Source organism: Schistocerca piceifrons, chromosome 4 (assembly GCF_021461385.2).
Source record: "Schistocerca piceifrons isolate TAMUIC-IGC-003096 chromosome 4, iqSchPice1.1, whole genome shotgun sequence".
In the NCBI taxonomy this organism is placed as follows: Eukaryota; Metazoa; Arthropoda; class Insecta; order Orthoptera; family Acrididae; genus Schistocerca; species Schistocerca piceifrons.
In genome coordinates, this window is record NC_060141.1 from 565,882,164 (window position 1) to 565,905,938 (window position 23,775).

The window sequence follows — 23,775 nt, forward strand, 5'->3', positions numbered from 1 at the left end:
CAATGTCGGATTCTGAACCAATGTTCATGTATGGTGTTCCATCCCCTCAGGTGACCCTGGGGCATGACCTGTCCTTTCGGCTTCTTCAGACGTAACCAGGACTTCGTTAACATGATGGTCCTATGGTACTGCAGTGGATATTACAGTCACCTGATGGAACTAAAACAGCTAATTTACTTTTGTTCTGTGATATGTGGTGTTCTCCAAGAAGCTCAGTTCACTTCTGAACATTTCTCAATGCTTTGTGGTTACTGTACATTGTCAGAACCAACTGGCCCCATGAGAGTATCTGGAGCGGTCTGTTTGTTGGTTCACACAGGTGTCTTCAGTGAGAGGATTAGGTTCCATAACATGTAACCAGTAGCAGTGCAATTACAAATGAACATTCGTAACATTTATGTACCTCCCACCAGAGCACTTGCTTATCTTGAGATGTCCACCTTAATACCACTTTGTCCAGTAGGGGCCTTCTGATTGACTGGCTTCTTTCCGATCTTGAACTGTCTCCTCAATGACGGTACTAGTATTCACTTCAGTGCCACCCATGGCACCTTTTTGGCTATCAATCTTCAAGTCTCCTCTCTCAATCTTGTGGCTTCACTACAATGGTCACTCCATGATGATCTTTACAACAGTGGCTACTTTGCAGTGATCCTGTCACACCCTTGTCACTGCCAGACCGACCATTTACCATGTTGTGCTCTTCCAATGAGCCACCTGGCAGTTGAATATCCCTGCTATTACCTTAGTCCCTCTTATTGTTGCTTCAATAAGGTTATGGAGGCATCTCTAGTATGATCACCCACACCACTCTGGAACTGATTTCCCCTTCTAGACATCCCCCTCCCCCTGTTTCATCAGCTGGTACCCTGCTAGACCAAAGACATTACAACAGATGTTCAAGATCATCAAAGGACCCTGCAATGTCTCACGTGACATCCTTTTCAGACCACCACCCTCACTTTTAAGCAACGTCACGCTATGGTTCGCTACTTAATTAAACACGGTAAGAAGGAATGCTGGGAGAAGTGCATCTCCTCCTTGGAAATGTATCCCTCTTCATTCCAGGTGTGGCACCGTAATTTTATGGGCCACCGTAGATCAACAACTTCCCCAGGTCTCTCTCATCATGCTGGTATTTGTACCGATGGCTTGGTCCTTTCTGAACACCTTCTGATCCATGTTTTAACAGCATCAGTGGCCTCTTCTTATTTGGCTACCTTTTTAATACATAAATGACATGTGAGGGCACCAAAATTATGTAATGAACTTATCACTGACTGGGAACTGCTTTAAGCTGTCGACTTGACTCATAATTGGCCCAAGGCCCTGGTTTGACTCATAATCTGATGATCGTATGTCTGAATTCCACTCAAAGATGCCATCTACTTGTCTTCAACCATAGTAGACTAGAAGATCTTTCACCTTCACAGGGGCCAGATAGTATCATAATCCCAATTCTTAAACCAGGCAAAACCCCAATGTCCAGTGACAGCTATTGACTGATTAACCTCGATACCATGCTATGCAAAGTGCTTGAAAGAGTGGTAATCCGATGATGACGCTGGGTTCTTGAATATGGGGCCTTTTGTCCAGCTATCAGTGTGTTTCCAGGGTAGATAATCCACAACTGCCAATTTCGTTAGATTGGAAACAGCAATCCGCCAGGCCTTTTTCTAAACATCCACTCCTCATTACAGTGTTTTTTAACCTGCAGAAGGCTTATAGCACTGCTTGGTGCCATCACATTTTACGTATCCTCCGTGACGGGGCTTTTGAGGCTCCCTATCAATTATTATTCATAATTTTTTTATCCCATTGATTGGAGTTAGAACACCAGTCAGCTGCTCATGGGTCCAGGAGAAAAATATCCTGCAGAGCTCCATGCTAAGCATTAATCTTACTCATCACCACCAATGCACTAATGAACTCCTGTCTTATACTGGTTGCTCCCACACTGTATGTCTCTGAATTTTGCATGTGGTACAACTCCCAGTCTGTAGTCTTGGCTGAATGCCAGTTCCAAGATGCTATCCAAGGAGCTTCCATGTGGACTCTTTTCCATGGCTTCCAGTTCACTCCCTGGAAAATGTGAGTTATGCATATCAGACACCATACCTCAGTCTATCCTGAGCCAAAACTGCAATTGGGTACCCAACATTTGAATGTAATTGCACAATCTTAATTTTTGGGACTCCCCTGTGATAAAAAAACTGATGTTGGTGCAGCATTTTTGTCAACTAAAGACTAGCTGTATGTGAGAGCTTAACTCTCTCTGCTTCCTTGTCCACATACCTTTTTGGTGTGAATCACACTACTCTCCTCCATATTTATGAAGTTCTGGTCTCATACCAGTTTGGGCTATGGTGCCATATTTATGGCTCAGTGTCACCTTCAGCTTTGGCTCCAGTCCATCATCATGGAGTAAGACTGGCCACTGGGGCCTTCCAGACTAGTCCTGTAGACAGTCTCCTCGTCAATGTGGGGATCTTCAGTTCGAATAGTACCAACTCTTGCTCATTTATGCAGTTGCCATCCAATGTTTTCCTGATCATCTAACTTACCAAATTCCTTTGCATGAAGTGGCATCGACCCAAGGTATATAAAAAAAAAAGGTAGGCAGTTCTGGCCATAGGTGAGTAAAAAATTCCCGGATGCCCTTGCGCCCCGTGACATCTTGCAGAGGACAGCGGTGCATGTTCATTCAGCAGAGCATGGAAGTCGCTATGTGCAGCCAAGGAAAATAACACATTTCATGTCAGAATGGACAAGGATCATTGTATTTGCACCGTTGTGTAATGCATTAATATTGCTTGAAAGATGACAACCATTACTTACCATAGTTTTCCCAAAGATGAGCACTTATTTTGTGAATGAATAGTTTGATGCAAATGTGTGGACAACTCTGCGTGATGAGCTAGAGGCCTACAAATGTTTACATTCTTCAAAGTGGTGGCATAGCACATTGTCTAGAGTATATTCCTGACATACTAAAGGTTTGGGGGTCAATTCTCTTCATATCCTTTCACATTTTTATTTTTAAATATTTATTGAAATAACTTAAATTATTATTTTTTATTCAATTTATTGTCTGAAACATAATTCTTTCCTTTCTAATCCTTTGCTGTGTCATTTTAAGCTTCATATTAACTTTTTTTATTTGCTCTCATTTTTCTTCCTATCATTCTTTTTCATTCTGAATGTTTGTGTTTTAATAATGACAATATAAGTAAAAGGATAGATTGCTACTCACCTTAAAGGTGACACAAGTTGCAAGCAGGCGCGACAAAACGACACATTTAGCTTTCAGCCAAACCCTTCTTTAGAAAGGGAAACACAAACACATCCATGACACAAGCAAGCACACCTCACGCACACATGTCTACTATCTCTGGCAGCTAGGAATGGACTGCAACAGTTACATTGAACAAAATCAGCAATCTGGAGAGGGTAGGGAAGGGAGAGGCATATTAGGGTGAAGTTGGGAGGAGAGAAGAGTGCTGTCTGGTTGAGCATGCAGGGACTAGATGGAGGCGTGTCAAGACTGCCAGGTGCAGCATCTGGAGGCTTTGGGACAGGGAGTTTGGGGGATTGGGGGGGGGGGGGGGCAGAAAAGAAAGCGAGTCTATTGGCAGAGGGCAGTACACATTTACGTACCCCACTCTCATTTCAGGTTCATGACATATTAAAGTTATTTCAAGTATGGGAAATGCCAGGAGCTGTGAAAGTCAAAGAAAATTTATGAACAGTTGTGGTACCAGTCTGTGAAGACTCCGTAATCTCGGATGTTCTTCCAGATGTGGTGAAATACACTACTGGTCATTAAAATTGCTACACCATGAAGATGACGTGCTACAGACGCGAAATTTAACTGACAGGAAGAAGGTGCTGTGATATGCAAATGATTAGCTTTTCAGAGCATTCACACAAGGTTGGTGCTGGTGGTGACACCTACAACATGCTGACATGAGGAAAGTTTCCAACCGATTTCTCATACACAAACAGCAGTTGACCGGTGTTGCCTGGTGAAACGTTGTTGTGATGCCTTGTGTAAGGAGGAGAAATGCGAACCATCACATTTCCGACTTTGATAAAGGTTGGATTGTAGCCTATTGCGATTGCGGTTTATCGTATCGCGACATAGCTGCTCACGTTGGTCAAGATCCAATGACTGTTAGCAGAATATGGAATTGGTGGGTTCAGAAGGGTAATACGTTACGCCATGCTGGATCCCAACGGCGTCTTATCACTAGCAGTCCAGATGACAGGCATCTTATCTGCATGGCTGTAACGGATCTTGCAGCCACGTCTTGATCCCTGAGTCAACAGATGGGGACGTTTGCAAGACAACAACCATCTGCACGAACAGTTCGACGACGTTTGCAGCAGCATGGACTATCAGCTCGGAGACCATGGCTGCGGTTAACCTTGACACTGCATCACAGACAGGAGCACCTGCGATGGAGTACTCAACGACGAACCTGGGTGCACGAATGGCAAAACGTCATTTTTTCGGATGAATCCGGGTTCTGTTTACAGCATCACGATGGTCACATCCGTGTTTGGCGACATCGTGGTGAATGCACATTTGAAGCGTGTATTCGCCATCGCCATACTGGCGTATCACCCGGTGCGATGGTATGGGGTGTCATTGGTTACACGTCTCTGTCACCTCTTATTCGCATTGACAGCACTTTGAACAGTGGACATTACACTTCGGATATGTTACGACCCGTGCCTCTACCCTTCATTCGATACCTGCTAAACCCTACATTTCAGCAGGATAATGCACAACCGCATGTTGCAAGTCCTGTACGGGCCTTTCTGGATACAGAAAATGTTCGACTGCTGCCCTGACCAGCACATTCTCCAGATATCTCACCAATTGAAAAAGTCTGGTCAATGGTGGCCGAGCAACTTGCTCGTCACAATACGCCAGTCACTACCCTTGATGAACTGTGGTATCGTGTTGAAGCTGCATGGGCAGCTGTACCTGTACACGCCATCCAAGCTCTGTTTGACTCAATGCCCAGGCATATCAAGGCCGTTATTTTGGCCAGAGGTGGTTGTTCTGGGTACTGATTTCTCAGGATCTATGCACCCAATTTGCGTGAAAATGTAACCACATGTTAGTTCTAGTATAATATATTTGTCCCATGAATACCCATTTATCATGTGCATTTCTTCTTGGTGTAGCAATTTTAATGGCCGGTAGTGTACATTGCAGGCTGTATTGCATTTAAATACCGAAACACTGATAAATGATTGGGTATTTCCAACAGCAAAAAGTGAAGCAAGAGAGCCTATGCAGACTGAAAATCAGTTGTATGTCATGAAGGTCTTTACTGTCCAATGCTAGTATGGAAAAACAAAGTGTTCTACTTTGAAACAGAATTTACTGCTTTTTATGGAAATGAAGTGTGCAAACAAACAAAAGATTATTGTCAAATATCTGTACTCTATTTTGAAACAAAATTTTCCTGGGGTTCAGGGCATACTTATTGCTATTTACGTAAGAACAAAAACATTTATAAGGACTGGATATCTGAATGAGGAAGCTAATGTGCCATAACAAGTAAGTAGCTAGTGACTGCATCTTCACCTCATGAACAGCAATAGATATCTGGAAGAAGCTACATTCCATCTGCTTCTTCATCAAATGAGTGCTTTATTTTTCTTCTTCATGATTGTTTATTTAGTCCTAAGGTGTAATTATCTGTCATCTGTCATGTTACTTGTTTTGATTTTTCCAACTTTGTATTGGATGTAACCAAAAATAAAATACATAAGTAATACACTACAGCATCTGTAATGCGAAGCATTTGCTGTAAAATCACAATGTTATATGTCATTGCTGTGACATCAGGGAGCTTCAACCAACAGCAAGTGTTTTTGCTCGAATGGCCTGCCCTGCATCTACCCTTGACACATACCTTCCATGCAATTTAGAACACGCTTCAAGGCCCTTTGCCAGGATTCCCCCCAGACCTCCATAGTATATGCTCCCCTGAGCCATTAATGGAGCTCTATGTTTTATTAAACAGACGCTTGACTGTGTATTAATTTGTGATGACTCATTGAGCAGTTTCCAATCTGTTAATGTGTTACATGTGTCCCTCTGTGATACTTGCTATTACTAACAACTTTCTCTCTGACCTAAGTGGTAGCATCTGCTCAGTTGTCTTTCTCTCGTTGCAAGTCATGTGGGTATCCCAGGGAATGAGCTCAGTGATGATTTGGCGATTGAAATCGTTAATTGCCCAATGTTTCATTTGACGATCCCAGGTATGTTTTCTGGTTGCAAATAAGACCTCTCCAGACATTTAATATGCAGTACAATTGGTGCATGGTACTACTCCACCGATTCCTCCCAGAAAGAATCCACCTACCTATGTTGCCTCTGTATCAGTCATACACTTAAATCTCTAGTTTTGTTTTATGTTATGAGCCATCCCTCCATTGTTGTGTTACCGACAGTAGCTCACATCCTGTTGGAATGACCTTTCCTTCTGGCTCTCCGTGCTGAGCATGGTGTTTCAGATTCTTTGCCTCTAATGTTCTATGTAAAAGTGGCTTATGCTCTCGGATAAAACTTTTAAACTTTATGAATGCATGGTGTCTGTTCTTTCAGACATGTCCAAAAGAACAAACAACATGCTGAATCCGCAACAGTGATAAATATTATGTAAATTGAAGGTCAAGGGGGGAGAACCTTCTGACTTTTACTATTAAGAATGTACCAGCCCAGCCTACATACTTTTACTTCTCCTTAAATTACTCTGGCATAAATATTGTGTTCAATGCCTCAGTATACTTGTGACATAACTGTTCTGCGACACTGAACCTACGAGTGAATTTAATACAAAAATTTACTCATATAATATGGCGTGGGCAGACTATAATATCAAGATAAGAGATTAAGACATTTACAGAGGCACACACCTAGTCTTTTTCATTTGCTTGATTTGCAAGTGGAACAAGAAAAGGGGAAGGACAATTAATGTTGAAAAGTACATTGCTCCAAGTACTGTTAAGTGATTTGCAGAATACTTATGTAAATGTAGGTCCCAGTCCCATGTGCTTCCTTGAAGTTCTTTGTAGAAAATGTCACAGTTATATCCTTCATACCTTTGAAACAGAATTTGCTGTTTTTTTTTTTTTTTTTTTTTTTTTTTTTATGGAACTGGAGTGTGAAAACAAACAAAAAATTGTTGCCAAATATCTGTGCTCTAGTTTGAAGCAAAAGTTTCCTGAGGTTCAGGACATAGTTATTGCTCTTTATGTGAGAACAAAAACATTTATAAGGAGTAGATAGCTTCATCTCATCTCATTGTGGAGTTACAAGGGTCTTGCTGCAGAAGTTTGACTGATTAAACAGAAATTTCTGCACTATTCAGCAGGTTTCATTTTCAGTAAACTTCAGGCAGAACTGAAAAAAAATTGAGTGATAAATCCCAAGTATTTAACAATAAGTTGAAAGGTTTTATTGTGGCACACTCCTTCTTTTCTGTAAAGAAGTCTGTCATAGTAGTTAAGAACTTTTCTCTGTAATTTGTTTTTTATCTTTATAGATATACTCTCTCATAATTTTTTCATGTTTTCTTCTTCACTTGATTTGGGTCTTCTGTGGACCACATAAATAATTATTTTTTATTTAACTTTTGGGTTTTCCAATAATTTTTCATTCAGTCACAGTGCTATTATTTCCAAACTTCTGATCACTTTGTGCTCTCTCTCTCTCTCTCTCTCTCTCTCTCTCTCTCTCTCTCTCTCTCTCACACACACACACACACACACACACACACACACACTCACTCACTCACTCAGTATTTTTCTTCACCCTTCTCTATCTTTTTTTCCAAGTTTTTTATTTCTAATGTATTATTCAAATCTAGGCATTCGGCTGCATATAAACATTTGGCTTTATTTTTGTAACATAGTGCTGTAAATGTGTGCTATGGGAGACAGATATCTTTTTGTTTGTATCTTTATTCAACTTAAAAGCCGTTTCCATCTTCCTTGCTTTAAGATTGTTAGCTTCCCCACGACAGCTGTTCTTCCGTGCCACCTCAATAAGATATTTAATTTGTTGATTCCCTTAATTTTTCTGTTATCTGTGTTTTATATTTGTCATATATTTTTCATAACATATTTGAAGGCCTAGTTTCCCTGCAATTCTTTTAAAATGATGATTTTTTTTCTTGTTGCAGTTACTACATTTGTTGACAGTATTGCGAGGTTGTTGGCAAAACTAAACACTAAACTCTTTAAGATTCTTGTTTTTCCAGCCCAGTTGTACTTAGTCCATTATGCCTTCTTGGATCACCTTTTCAAGAGCACTGTTAACAAAATGGGGGATAGAACATTTCCTTATCTAAAGCTTCTCCGTACATTGAAAGATTCAGATACCTCTTTTTACTCTTTAATTTTACATTTTGTGTGCACTAGTATTTGCCAAATTATGTTTCTTGTTTTGTCATCCACACCAAACTTTTCCAAAATTTGAAATAGAAATGCTCTATCAATAGTCACATGCTTTTTTGAAGTCAACAAACAGTGATATAGGGCCTCCATCTTGTTGTTCTGTCTTGGATCAGGGGCTTAAGACTAGGGATCTGCTCCAAACACGACCTCTCCTTCCAAAGTACACCCTGATACTTCCCAATCTTGTTGTCTACCTGCTTCTCTATCATATTAAGCACTGCTGTAAAAAGGATCTTATATGAAACAGGTAATAGTGATATTCCTCTGTAGTTGTTGGCATTCATTTTTCTCCTTAATTGTGTAAAGAATGAAATAATGCATGCTTCCAAACCTCTGGAATTTCTTCTGGTTTTCATGTTTTCTTGGTTTATTTATTTAGTTTATAAATTTTCTAATATTATTCTGTGTACTGTGTCCACGGCCTAGTAGTTCAGTTTACAAGGTGCCACAGAATCTTATAGGTAAGTAAATAAATACTATCAGTCTTAGGACTTTGACCCATTAGTGTAGCAGCCATGTATGATTAGCAAGTTAATGAAACAAAGCTCTCTGTATCATTGTAGCACATTTGATGTATGTGAAACATGTTTATATTTTCTGATTGTGAATTTTTTAATGTTTCAGTCTGCAAAAGTTGTTTGGTGAAGCATCTAGAAGAAAATAACACATGTCCAACATGCAATATAGTAATTCACCAGTCTCATCCACTGCAGTATATCAGCTTTGATCGAACGATGCAAGACATTGTGTACAAACTCGTACCAAATTTACAAGATAGTAAGTGTAATCATGCTTAAACATACATGGATTTATTGCAAGTAATATTTATTGGTTCTGGTAAATGTATAAACCAAAAGCTCAGTAGTGGTAGAACTAAATTGCAGTGATTTTAAACTGGGTCATAGATCTTAATACTATACTGATTTACACCTTGATCACACAACCTTAATATTCTTTATCAGATTCTCTCTACTGTTGCATTTACATTATTCAAACATAATGTAAATATATTATGGCACTTACCTTTTAAATACTTTGTTTCTCAGAACACTGAAGAAACTGAAAAGTAATGCATGATATTCCAACAAGTTCTCAGCATTTTTAGTAGTATGTTAAATTCATCAAAAAATACTATATTCCTTTTTTGGCAGTTGTTACTTCCAGATAGTTCACGTGATGCAACTTGTTGTGCATCATTATGTCAGTTCCATCAGTTACATGCCGTTCAGGATGCACATTGGACATGTGACATTGATTTTGATGTAGTTCACACACAGTGACAATTATTTTGCTTTTATGCTGTTTATTAAATGTGACATAAAAGAAACACAACAAATCTAACACAATCAATCAATAGAAATAGCATTTTCTATATGCCAATTTTTCAAAAGTGTGTCACAATGGGAAATCAGTATCCCTGTGTGAATCATGACTAAGTAATGCCAGGAGAGAGAACAGCTGGCTCATGTGAACTGAGTCAGAGATTCTCTCTCTCTCTCTCTCTCTCTCTCTCTCTCTCTCTCTCTCTCTCTCTCTCTCTCTGGTAAAGTGTAGTTCCCATTATATTGTGCTGATGTCAAGAGTGCAATAGTTGGTGGAAATGAGAAAGCATCTATTTCAAATGAGATATCCGCAGAGCTTCTGAAACATGGCAGAGAGTGGTAATCGAAGGGATCTGTGGAGGAAAGTGCTAACCTTCAGTTTAGGAGGGATTAGTATGATCACAGTATCTGCTGTGTTTCCAAATGCAGCACATACAAGTAACTGTTAGTTCCACATGTACTGCTAGAAAGCACTGTCTGCTATATACATTTTTTAGCCTTTTCATCTTTATGTTCTTCTCTTTGAATATAACCAGACATATAGAATGCAAAAATGCTTTTGTGAGTTAGCACTTTCTTCTGCCACATCTGTCAGTTCTCAAAATTACAGAACAATGTTGACAGCTATCATGAATATCATCAATATTGCCCAGGCATTAATGGCATCATCATGTATACGTATCTCAACTCCAATTGCTGCACAAGTTTTTAGTCTGGTGGTGGATATGTCTTTAATATCATCCATGAACAAAACAAAAATACATTCTGTCATTGTTCTATTTCTCCTTACCATGGACTTTGTAATGCAAAGAGCTAGTGCTAACTCTGTCAGTCCATGAGAGAAAAGTTCAGTTATCAGATCTAGGTTTTTTACAGTGCCAATTCTCTACTTAGGAAATCAAAGGAAATGCTTGCAGATAATACCTGCCTTGTAAACAAAGGAGTCTGTTCATCTACACACTGAAATGACCAAGAGCATGTCCTTTTAATCTATCCTGTAGACCACACCCATAATTATTCACACAAGAACTCGGGAACAACTTGACCAAAAAATTTGAGTATATCAAGGGCATTTCGACAACCAGGCAGTCCAAATCATCAGGTTTAAATATATCATGTTACTTAAGACAATTTTTCCCGAGGACATGCAGCTTTACTGCATGATTAAATGATGATGGCGTCCTCTTGGGTAAAATATTCCGGAGGTAAAATAGTCCCCCATTCGGATCTCCGGGCGGGGACTACTCAAGAGGACGTCATTATCACGAGAAAGAAAACTGGCATTCTACGGATCGAAGCGTGGAATGTCAGATCCCTTAATCGGGCAGGTAGGTTAGAAAATTTAAAAAGGGAAATGGATAGGTTAAAGTTAGATATAGTGGGAATTAGTGAAGTTCGGTGGCAGGAGGAACAAGACATTTGGTCAGGTGATTACAGGGTTATAAATACAAAATCAAATAGGGGTAATGCAGGAGTAGGTTTAATAATGAATAAAAAAATAGGAGTGCGGGTTAGCTACTACAAACAGCATAGTGAACGCATTATTGTGGCCAAGATAGACACAAAGCCCATGCCTACTACAGTAGTACAAGTTTATATGCCAACTAGCTCTGCAGATGATGAAGAAATTGATGAAATGTATGACGAGATAAAAGAAATTATTCAGGTAGTGAAGGGTGACGAAAATTTAATAGTCATGGGTGACTGGAATTCGTCAGTAGGAAAAGGGAGAGAAGGAAACATAGTAGGTGAATATGGATTGGGGGGAAGAAATGAAAGAGGAAGCCGCCTGGTAGAATTTTGTACAGAGCATAACTTAATCATAGCTAACACTTGGTTCAAGAATCATGAAAGAAGGTTGTATACCTGGAAGAATCCTGGAGATACTAAAAGGTATCAGATAGATTATATAATGGTAAGACAGAGATTTAGGAACCAGGTTTTAAATTGTAAGACATTTCCAGGGGCAGATGTGGATTCTGACCACAATCTATTGGTTATGAACTGCAGATTGAAACTGAAGAAACTACAAAAAGGCGGGAATTTAAGGAGATGGGACCTGGATAAACTGAAAGAACCAGAGGTTGTACAGAGTTTCAGGGAGAGCATAAGGGAACAATTGATAGGAATGGGGGAGAGAAATATAGTAGAAGAAGAATGGGTAGCTCTGAGGGATGAAGTAGTGAAGGCAGCAGAGGATAAAGTAGGTAAAAGGACGAGGGCTAATAGAAATCCTTGGGTAACAGAAGAAATACTGAATTTAATTGATGAAAGGAGAAAATATAAAAATGCAGTAAATGAAGCAGGCAAAAAGGAATACAAACGTCTCAAAAATGAGATCGACAGGAAGTGCAAAATGGCTAAGCAGGGATGGCTAGAGGACAAATGTAGGGATGTAGAGGCTTGTCTCACTAGGGGTAAGATAGATACTGCCTACAGGATAATTAAAGAGACCTTTGGAGAGAAGAGAACCACTTGTATTAATATCAAGAGCTCAGATGGCAACCCAGTTCTAAGCAAAGAAGGGAAAGCAGAAAGGTGGAAGGAGTATATAGAGGGTCTATACAAGGGCGATGTACTTGACTTGAGGACAATATTATGGAAATGGAAGAGGATGTAGATGAAGATGAAATGGGAGATAAGATACTGCGTGAAGAGTTTGACAGAGCACTGAAAGACCTGAGTCGAAACAAGGCCCCGGGAGTAGACAACATTCCATTAGAACTACTGATGGCCTTGGGAGAACCAGTCATGACAAAACTCTACCATCTGGTGAGCAAGATGTATGAGGCAGGCGAAATACCCACAGACTTCAAGAAGAATATAATAATTCCAATCCCAAAGAAAGCAGGTGTTGACAGATGTGAAAATTACCGAACTATCAGTTTAATAAGTCACAGCTGCAAAATACTAACACGAATTCTTTACAGACGAATGGAAAAACTGGTAGAAGCGGACCTCGGGGAAGATCAGTTTGGATTCCGTAGAAATGTTGGAACACGTGAGGCAATACTGACCTTACGACTTATCTTAGAAGAAAGATTAAGAAAAGGCAAACCTACGTTTCTAGCATTTGTAGACTTAGAGAAAGCTTTTGACAACGTTAACTGGAATACTCTCTTTCAAATTCTGAAGGTGGCAGGGGTAAAATACAGGGAGCGAAAGGCTATTTACAATTTGTACAGAAACCAGATGGCAGTTATAAGAGTCGAGGGACATGAAAGGGAAGCAGTGGTTGGGAAAGGAGTGAGACAGTGTTGTAGCCTCTCCCCGATGTTATTCAATCTGTATATTGAGCAAGCAGTAAAGGAAACAAAAGAAAAATTCGGAGTAGGTATGAAGAAGAAATAAAAACTTTGAGGTTCGCCGATGACATTGTAATTCTGTCAGAGACAGCAAAGGACTTGGAAGAGCAGTTAAATGGAATGGGCAGTGTCTTGAAAGGAGGATATAAGATGAACATCAACAAAAGCAAAACGAGGATAATGGAATGTAGTCAAATTAAATCGGGTGATGCTGAGGGGATTAGATTAGGAAATGAGACACTTAAAGTAGTAAAGGAGTTTTGCTATTTAGGGAGTAAAATAACTGATGATGGTCGAAGTAGAGAGGATATAAAATGTAGACTGGCAATGGCAAGGAAATCGTTTCTGAAGAAGAGAAATTTGTTAACATCGAGTATAGATTTAAATGTCAGGAAGTCGTTTCTGAAAGTATTTGTATGGAGTGTAGCCATGTATGGAAGTGAAACATGGACGATAACCAGTTTGGACAAGAAGAGAGTAGAAGCTTTCGAAATGTGGTGCTACAGAAGAATGTTGAAGATAAGGTGGGTAGATCACGTAACTAATGAGGAGGTATTGAATAGGATTAGGGAGAAGAGAAGTTTGTGGCACAAAGGGATCGGTTGGTAGGACATGTTTTGAGGCATCAAGGGATCACAAATTTAGCATTGGAGGGCAGCGTGGAGGGTAAAAATCGTAGAGGGAGACCAAGAGATCAATACACTAAGCAGATTCAGAAGGATGTAGGTTGCAGTAGGTACTGGGAGATGAAGAAGCTTGCACAGGATAGAGTAGCATGGAGAGCTGCATCAAACCAGTCTCAGGACTGAAGACCACAACAACAACAACAACAAAGACAATTGACAAGAAGAACTTAGTTATTGCAGTGTTGGTTTCAAAAAAACCATGTGACTATACTTGCTGCCAAGGAAGTTGGTGAACACCAAAAACTTTGATCTCAGTGGAGTTACACTGAAGAATATTAACTCAGGAGTTAAATCTGGAAATGAATTGTTTAGCCATTTACAGTCTAAACTTAACTTTGACAAGGGGACAGACTTTCACTAATACTGTTTGATTGCACGTTGGAAAAAGTCATGGGAGAACGAAAACAAGAAATGGGAACCAGGCATCAAAGTTGATAGAAGCATAAAACTCACCTTCCTGCTTCAATTGCTTCTATTATTGACAAGTAATAGGGAAGAAGAGTACACAAAAAAAAAAAAAAACTAGAAAATTTAGCAGCAACATGGGTCTAAAAGTTTTATTTGGAAAGGCAGATTAAGTAGTGCGTAAGCTTAGGGACTGATCACCTCAGCAGTTTAGTCTCATAAGACCTTACCACAAATTTCCAAAAAAAATAAATAAATAAATTCGGCAGTAGTACGCATCTGTCAAACCTGGAACATCGTGGCCAGAGTTATGAAACATGTGAATATCTTCCTACAACATAGTCTGGAGAAGCTATGCCATTTCATAATTGGACTGTATTAAAAATATTTAGTTACACCTAATTTAAGCCTCTCTATAGCAGCAACAGAATGCTGGTTTCAAGGGGTCTTTATGCATCTACAGGAATCTAATCAATCACTGTAAAGCTGTTTTCTTAAAACACTTAATGGGGAAAGGGCAGAGTCATATGTCGGCTACGAGTCACTTACCATCAAGTGTTTGTAGAAAACTCAGGGAAGTCAGCGTCTCCTGGGGGAAATGTCAGAGGTATTGCAAATGATGAGAACATTTTCACTTGCTGCCCATTATACTGTGCTCAAGACTAAATGATGACAATAACTTTAAATAAATGTCATTATACATATCAAATATAGGAATACCAGAATAGTGAAATCGACACCGAGACAATGATTTTCCCATCACACATGAATAAATCTTCAATAGAAAACAACTGAAAATTAAACATTGTTGTTATTACATTGGATGTGCTGAATAATTTCCTGTATTATAGCTACTGTGCGTTGCCTTCTTTACCTGTATGGGTGGAACAGAATGCCACCAGTAAACTTTCATAGGTTATTCAGGGCTACCTTCTGAATATTTTTCTAGAATGAACTCATGGCCTATTGACTTTTTAGAGAGGTATTGCATTTTGTGCCCCAATTAGCTTTGTAATTCTATTGCACTGAAGCAGTGCAAATGTCCATGGTATGCATTGTGTTGTCTCATTTCCATTTTCTTACGATACCTGCTGTTGACGACAGTAATGCTCTTTTTACTCTCAATTTATCCTTCAGTACTGCTTGGTTCTGTTTAGGGTTTTCTTTTCTGGCAATGTCAGTTGTGTGTAAACAGTGATACAAAGCAGTATTGTGGGTAGTGTGAAGAGTTGACAGATATGCAATTCATGTATGGGGTCAGTTACTGCAATGGTACAGTGGCATGACAACACTACGCTGAGCTGTACACACACTGATGGCAACGTCACAGTTCTTTTGCATCACCTGAGGGTTGTAGCGTTGCTCTGTCATGTGTTGTATGTATTGGTGCTTACGTATTGCGGGTCTGTTTAATACTGTGGAGATGTTTTCTCAAAAGCAGAGGTAGCTGTGATAACAAATAAAATAAATCATAATTACATGATTACTCTGTAATGAGCTGTCTCAGTCCTTGGGTCTCTTATACTAAAATACTCAGAAGGCACCGCTGAACAGCCTCTGAAAGTTTGTTGATGGAGTCCTGATTCACCCTGTATACATTGATCAAAAGTATCCAGACATGTATTTAATATGGAGTGTGTCCACCCTTTGCCTTTAAGACAACTTGAAGTCTGCTGGGGACACTTTCAGTGAAGTATCCAAATGTCAGTGAAGGAATAGCAGCCCATTCTTCCTCAATAGCCAAAACCAGAGATGCTAGGGTCTGGAATGAAGTCGACTGTCTAACTCACTCATAAGTTGTTACACTGGTTTCAGATCTGGACACTGGCCAGGCCAGTCCAGTCCATTTCAGGAATGTTATTGTCCACAAACTTTTCCTTCACAGATGCAGCTTTATCACAAGGTGCATTGTCGTGCTGATACAATCACAGTCACCAAACTGTTGCTTTACTGTACACTCTACATAATGGTGTAAAATGTGTTCATTTCATTCAACATGTAGACTTTCTTAAGAACAGTAAAGAGACCACACTCTAACCATGAAAAACATTGTACCGGAACACCAGCTCCTCCTTACTTCACTGTTGGCACTACACATGACAGGTAATGTTCTCAAGGCATTCGCCAAACCCAAACACTTCCATTAGATTGCCAAAGGATATAGAGAAATTCATCACCCCAAATCACTCATTGTAGCCATCCACGGTCCAGTCGTGTCACTCATTACACGATCTCAAGCATCACTTAGCATTGACTGAAGAAGTATGTACAGGGTGTTTCAAAAATGACCGGTATATTTGAAACGGCAATAAAAACTAAACGAGCAGCGATAGAAATACACCGTTTGTTGCAATATGCTTGGGACAACAGTACATTTTCAGGCGGACAAACTTTCGAAATTACAGTAGTTACAATTTTCAACAACAGATGGCGCTGCAAGTGATGTGAAAGATATAGAAGACAACGCAGTCTGTGGGTGCGCCATTCTGTACGTCGTCTTTCTGCTGTAAGCGTGTGCTGTTCACAACGTGCAAGTGTGCTGTGGACAACATGGTTTATTCCTTAGAACAGAGGATTTTTCTGGTGTTGGAATTCCACCGCCTAAAACACAGTGTTGTTGCAACAAGACGAAGTTTTCAACGGAGGTTTAATGTAACCAAAGGACCGAAAAGCGATACAATAAAGGATCCGTTTGACAAATTTCAACGGACTGGGAACGTGACGGATGAACGTGCTGGAAAGGTAGGGCGACCGCGTACGGCAACCACAGAGGGCAACGCGCAGCTAGTGCAGCAGGTGATCCAACAGCGGCCTCGGGTTTCCGTTCGCCGTGTTGCAGCTGCGGTCCAAATGACGCCAACGTCCACGTATCGTCTCATGCGCCAGAGTTTACACCTCTATCCATACAAAATTCAAATGCAGCAACCCCTCAGCGCTGCTACCATTGCTGCACGAGAGACATTCGCTAACGATATAGTGCACAGGATTGATGACGGCGATATGCATGTGGGCAGCGTTTGGTTTACTGACGAAGCTTATTTTTACCTGGACGGCTTCGTCAGTAAACAGAACTGGCGCATATGGGGAACCGAAAAGCCCCATGTTGCAGTCCCATCGTCCCTGCATCCTCAAAAAGTACTGGTCTGGGCCGCCATTTCTTCCAAAGGAATCATTGGCCCATTTTTCAGATCCGAAACGATTACTGCATCACACTATCTGGACATTCTTCGTGAATTTGTGGCGGTACAAACTGCCTTAGACGACACTGCGAACACCTCGTGGTTTATGCAAGATGGTGCCCGGCCACATCGCACGGCCGACGTCTTTAATTTCCTGAATGAATATTTCGATGATCGTGTGATTGCTTTGGGCTATCCGAAACATACAGGAGGCGGCGTGGATTGGCCTCTCTATTCGCCAGACATGAACCCCTGTGACTTCTTTCTGTGGGGACACTTGAAAGACCAGGTGTACCGCCAGAATCCAGAAACAATTGAACAGCTGAAGCAGTACATCTCATCTGCATGTGAAGCCATTCCGCCAGCACGTTGTCAAAGGTTTTTTGGGTAATTTCATTCAGAGACTACGCCATATTATTGCTACGCATGGTGGATATGTGGAAAATATCGTACTATAGAGTTTCCCATACCGCAGCGCCATCTGTTGTTGACAATTGTAACTACTGTAATTTCGAAAGTTTGCCTGAAAATGTACTGTTGTCCCAAGAAAATTGCAACAAACGGTGTATTTCTATCGCTGCTCGTTTAGTTTGTATTGCCGTTTCAAATATACTGGTCATTTTTGAAACACCCTGTAGCTTATGAGAAGCTGCTCGGCTTTTATATCCTATTCTTTGTAACTCCCTATGTGCACGGTCATTGTGCTAGCGTGACTGCTGGTATCACTCTGTAACTCAGGAATGCTTCCTTCTGCTGATTTCATCTGATTTTTCAACCCCTCCCTATCTGCATAGATTGACAATCCCTATTCGTCAGGAGGTGGTTTCACCCAGTTTTCAACTATCCATCATTTCATGAGGTATAATATGGTGATGAAAGGAGAAAATATAAAAATGCAGTAAATGAAGCAGGCTAAAGGGAATACAAACGTCTCAAAAATGAGATCGACAGGAAGTGCAAAATGGCTAAGCAGGGATGGCTAGAGGACAAATGTAAGGATGTAGAGGCTTGTCTCACTAGGGGTAAGATAGATAGTGCCTACAGGAAAATTAAAGAGACCTTTGGAGATAAGAGAACCACTTGTATGAATATCAAGAGCTCAGTTGGCAACCCAGTTCTAAGCAAAGAAGGGAAGGCGGAAAGGTGGAAGGAGTATATAGAGGGTTTATACAAGGGCGATGTACTTGAGGACAATATTATGGAAATGGAAGAGGATGTAGATGAAGATGAAATGGGAGATAAGATACTGCGTGAAGAGTTTGACAGAGCACTGAAAGACCTGAGTCGAAACAAGGCCCCGGGAGTAGACAACATTCCATTAGAACTACTGATGGCCCTGGGAGAGCCAGTCATGACAAAACTCTACCATCTGGTGAGCAAGATGTATGAGGCAGGCGAAATACCCACAGACTTCAAGAAGAATATAATAATTCCAATACCAAAGAAAGCAGGTGTTGACAGATGTGTAAATTACCGAACTATCAGTTTAATAAGTCACAGCTGCAAAATACTAACGCGAATTCTTTATAGACGAATTGAAAAACTGGTAGAAGCGGACCTCGGGGAAGATCAGTTTGGATTCCGTAGAAACGTTGGAACACGTGAGGCAATACTGACCTTACGACTTATCTTAGAAGAAAGATTAAGAAAAGGCAAACCTACGTTTCTAGCATTTGTAGACTTAGAGAAAGCTTTTGACAACGTTAACTGGAATACTCTCTTTCAAATTCTGAAGGTGGCAGGGGTAAAATACAGGGAGCGAAAGGCTATTTACAATTTGTACAGAAACCAGATGGCAGTTATAAGAGTCGAGGGGCATGAAAGGGAAGCAGTGGTTGGGAAAGGAGTGAGACAGGGTTGTAGCCTCTCCCCGATGTTATTCAATCTGTATATTGAGCAAGCAGTAAAGGAAACAAAAGAAAAATTCGGAGTAGGTATTAAAATTCATGGAGAAGAAGTAAAAACTTTGAGTTTCTCCGATGACATTGTAATTCTGTCAGAGACAGCAAAGGACTTGGAAGAGCAGTTGAACGGAATGGACAGTGTCTTGAAAGGAGGATATAAGATGAACATCAACAAAAGCAAAACGAGGATAATGGAATGTAGTCAAATTAAATCGGGTGATGCTGAGGGGATTAGATTAGGAAATGAGACACTTAAAGTAGTAAAGGAGTTTTGCTATTTAGGGAGTAAAATAACTGATGATGGTCGAAGTAGAGAGGACATAAAATGTAGACTGGCAATGGCAAGGAAATCGTTTCTGAAGAAGAGAAATTTGTTAACATCTAGTATAGATTTAAGTGTCAGGAAGTCGTTTCTGAAAGTATTTGTATGGAGTGTAGCCATGTATGGAAGTGAAACATGGACGATAACCAGTTTGGACAAGAAGAGAATAGAAGCTTTCGAAATGTGGTGCTACAGAAGAATGCTGAAGATAAGGTGGGTAGATCACGTAACTAATGAGGAGGTATTGAATAGGATTGGGGAGAAGAGAAGTTTGTGGCACAACTTGACCAGAAGAAGGGATCGGTTGGTAGGACATGTTTTGAGGCATCAAGGCATTACAAATTTAGCATTGGAGGGCAGCGTGGAGGGTAAAAATCGTAGAGGGAGACCAAGAGATCAATACACTAAGCAGATTCAGAAGGATGTAGGTTGCAGTAGGTACTGGGAGATGAAGAAGCTTGCACAGGATAGAGTAGCATGGAGAGCTGCATCAAACCAGTCTCAGGACTGAAGACCACAACAACAATATGGTAGTTTGATAAATCTGATAAATTTCCTTGAAAGAATGGAACATTTTTGTTGCACCTTCATGATTGGTAATCTTGATTATTTCAGAGTTATTCCAAGGATTGTATAAAGAATTTCAACAATGTACAGTGTGCAGTTCATTACGACAGCCTTCTGAATTGGTCAGTGTGTCAATTGCCATTGAAACTGGCAAAAACAGTTTAGTTCTGTCATGAAGCATTTTTATTTGAAGGGTTGGCCTGACGCACAAATTAGAAGTTCCCATGGACTCTGCACCATCATTAAAGACCATTTACTTTCAGGTGAATTTAAACATGTTTGGACAAGCACCAAAGATGAGGCACACTCTGACCATCCAGTTGAGTCATCCAGTTGAGTTCAACACAAAGGAAACCATTGACAAAATCCTTAATATTGTGTTGCAAGACCACTGAATAAAAATTTGTGAGATTGCTGAGGCTGTAGGCATCTCAATGGAGTGCATTATATCCTGCGCTGAGAATTGACTATGAAGAACCCGTGTGCTAGGTGCGTGCCATGATTGCTCACAGTTGACCAAAAGCGCATCTGGCGCAACATTTCAGCACAATGTCTGGTGGTGTTTAATCACAATCTGGAAGACCTTTTGCACTGGTCTGTGACAGTATGAGACCTTGCTCCATCATTACACACGAGAATCAAAATGGCAGTAAGAACAATGAACAAAGACTGGTGAAAGTGCATCAAAGAAGGCAAAGACCATTTTATTAGCTGGTAAGGTGGTGGCCACTGTTGTTTGGGATTCACAAGGAATGATCCTCATAGATTACCAGGAAAAAGGTGGAACCATAACTGGATCCTATTATGTTTCATTGTTGGATCATTTGAAACTTGCTTTGGCTGGGAAAAGACCAAGGTGGGCAAGCAAAAAAGTGCTCTTTAACCAGGATAATGCATCATCCCACACATCACCTGTTGTGGCGTAACAAGACAGCTACGCCACACTGAAGTAGCCGAAAGGCACGCGTAATCTTACGTAGGCTAGAGAGATCTGAAACAGGATACGTAATGAATGGTAGCAAGAAAAGTACGTAGCTGCTATAATACTTAACTTTTAATCCTTCATTTGAATACAGCATTCCTTGATGATACAAGTGAGACTCTATCTTAAAATGGTTAATGGCGCCTTGCTAGGTCGTAGCCATGAACTTAGCTGAAGGCTATTCTAACTATCTCTCGGCAAATGAGAGAAAGGCTTCGTCAGTGTAGTCGCTAGCAAAGTCGTCGTACAACTGGGTCGAGTGCTAGTCCGTATCTCGAGACCTGACGTGTGGTGGCGCTCGGTCTGCGATCACACAGTGGCGACACGCGGGTCCGACATGTACTAAATGGACCGCGGCTGATTTAAGCTACCACCTAGCAAGTGTGGTGTCTGGCGGTGACACCACATTCCTCCCCCGCAAATCGGCGAACGGTTGTGTTATAAGGCTTCCGCCCGCCGTGGGGAGGACCCCATGTTGACGTATGCGTTGAGGTGGGGAGCCTAACAACAGGCGAGGCTGTGCCACCCGCACCCGGCCATTCGGTCCGAGGGGAGCTAGGAAACGCCTGAAAACCTAGTCCAGGGTGATCGTCAACATGCGGTGTATGCGCCCGTAAAGAGACAGGAGGGGCCGAAGGGTTGACCTCCATTGCGTCGGGGTACCCGACGTGCGATGACGTCATGTGGTCCGGAGCGGGCAAGAGTTCCATGGCGGAGGACAGCTGGTCCCGGGAAGCGATCGGCGGCGCATGGCCCAGGGAGGCGCTTGGCGGCTGCATCGAAGCGTCGAATGCGGGCGGCACCGGCGGGAGAACAGGCGGCAGCGGCGGCGGCACGTCGCCATAGGGCAAAATGGAAGGCATCGTCGGTAACACCTGGGGATGAGGCGAGCCAGTAGATGGGTCCCCAGGGCGCTGACCGGACGGCACCGTCGCTGAAAGCAGACGGGGAGCGGCAGAACCCGTGTGACGACAGAGGTGCAGCTGATTGAGATGCCGACGCACCTCACCAGAGGCCCCCAAAACCAAATACGTCGCGCGGCCGAGGCAGCGAAGAATGCGCCCTGCGAGCCAACGCCGTGAACCGCGAAAGTTGCAGTAGAATACAACGTCGCCTGGAGCAAAAGCAGAAGTCTGCCGCTGCACTGGAACCTGATGCGGCGGATGCAGCAAAGACGTCAAGGTTCGATGAGGACGACCGTGGAGCAACTCAGCCGGCGAGCGACCATCTCGGGGCTGCGAGCGATACAATGACAAAAAGAGCAACAACGCGTCCTCCCGAGAATGCGATTCTTTCAACTTCAACATCTGTGACTTGAAAGTCCGGACCAATCGTTCAGCGGCACCGTTTGACTGAGGCGAAAACGGCGCGGATGTCAGATGTTGAATACCATTGGCCTGGCAGAATGACTGAAATTCTGCGGACATGAATTGTGGGCCATTGTCGGAAACAATAGTCTGCGGAAGACCTTCAATGCAGAAGATAGCAGACAACGCTTGGATGGTGGCAGAGGACATCGTGGAAGACATCCGGACAACAAAAGGAAAATTACTGAAGGCATCTACCAGAACCAACCATCAAGCATTCCAGAATGGACCAGCAAAATCGATGTGCAAGCGTTGCCAAGGGGAAGTGGCTTTTGGCCACGCAAAGACTTTCCGCAGCGGTGCGGATTGTTGTTCGGCACACGCCATGCAAGAAGAACACATATTCGTAATCGCAGCATCGATTCCGAACCAAGTACAGTGCTGATGAGGAAGTTGTTTCGTTCGCACTATACCCCAATGTCCTTGGTGAAGAAGCCGTAAAACAGAGTACTGTAACGAATGTGGGACCACGACTCTGGACTGATCATTATCAGAATGCAACAACAAAACACCACGTCGAACAAAAAGTCTCTCCTTGTGAGCAAAAAATCGGCGAATCAACGGATCCTCGATCCGTGACCGCATCGGCGTTTCCGTGCTTAGCAGTGGACCGATACAAGATATCGTAGTGGTACTGCGAGAGGAAAATAGACCAGCGAATGAATTTCTGCGCTGTACGTGGAGGTACAGGCTTGTTCGGATGAAAAAGCGATGTCGAAGGTTTGTGGTCTGTGATAATGGTAAAGTGACGACCATACAAGAAATCATGGAACCTAGTAACACCAAACACGAGAGCCAAAGCTTCTTTCTCTATCTGTGAATAATTTCTTTGCGCAGACGAGAGCAATTTTGACACAAAGGCAATAGGGCGATCATGTGAGCCAACTTTGTGCGCAAGCACAGCACCGATCCCGAAATCCGATGCATCTACCATCAACAAAAGGGGTTTCTGGGGATCGAATGGCGTAAGGCAAGTATTAGAAAGCAACGCCGATTTCAACTGGCGAAAGGCGCGTTCGCATTCCGTCGTCCAGACGAACGGAACACCCTTACGGCGTAAGCTATGAAGCGGAGCTGAAATGGAAGAGAACCCGTGTGACGACAGAGGTGCAGCTGATTGAGATGCCGACGCACCTCACCAGAGGCCCCCAAAACCAAATACATCGCGCGGCCGAGGCAGCGAAGAATTCCCCCTGCGAGCCAACGCCGTGAACCGCAAAAGTTGCAATAGAATACAACGTCGCCTGGAGCA

General features: G+C 41.8%; 1 protein-coding gene across 1 annotated transcript in view; it reads left to right on the forward strand.

Moving 5' to 3' along the window:
• LOC124795411 (polycomb group RING finger protein 3) overlaps window positions 1-23,775 on the forward strand; it is a 57,653-nt gene that overhangs the window by 7,501 nt on the left and 26,377 nt on the right. Inside the window, exon 3 of the mRNA XM_047259432.1 lies at window positions 9,109-9,261. Within this exon, the coding sequence (XP_047115388.1) occupies window positions 9,109-9,261 (153 nt within the window). The remainder of the gene's footprint in view (window positions 1-9,108; window positions 9,262-23,775) is intronic.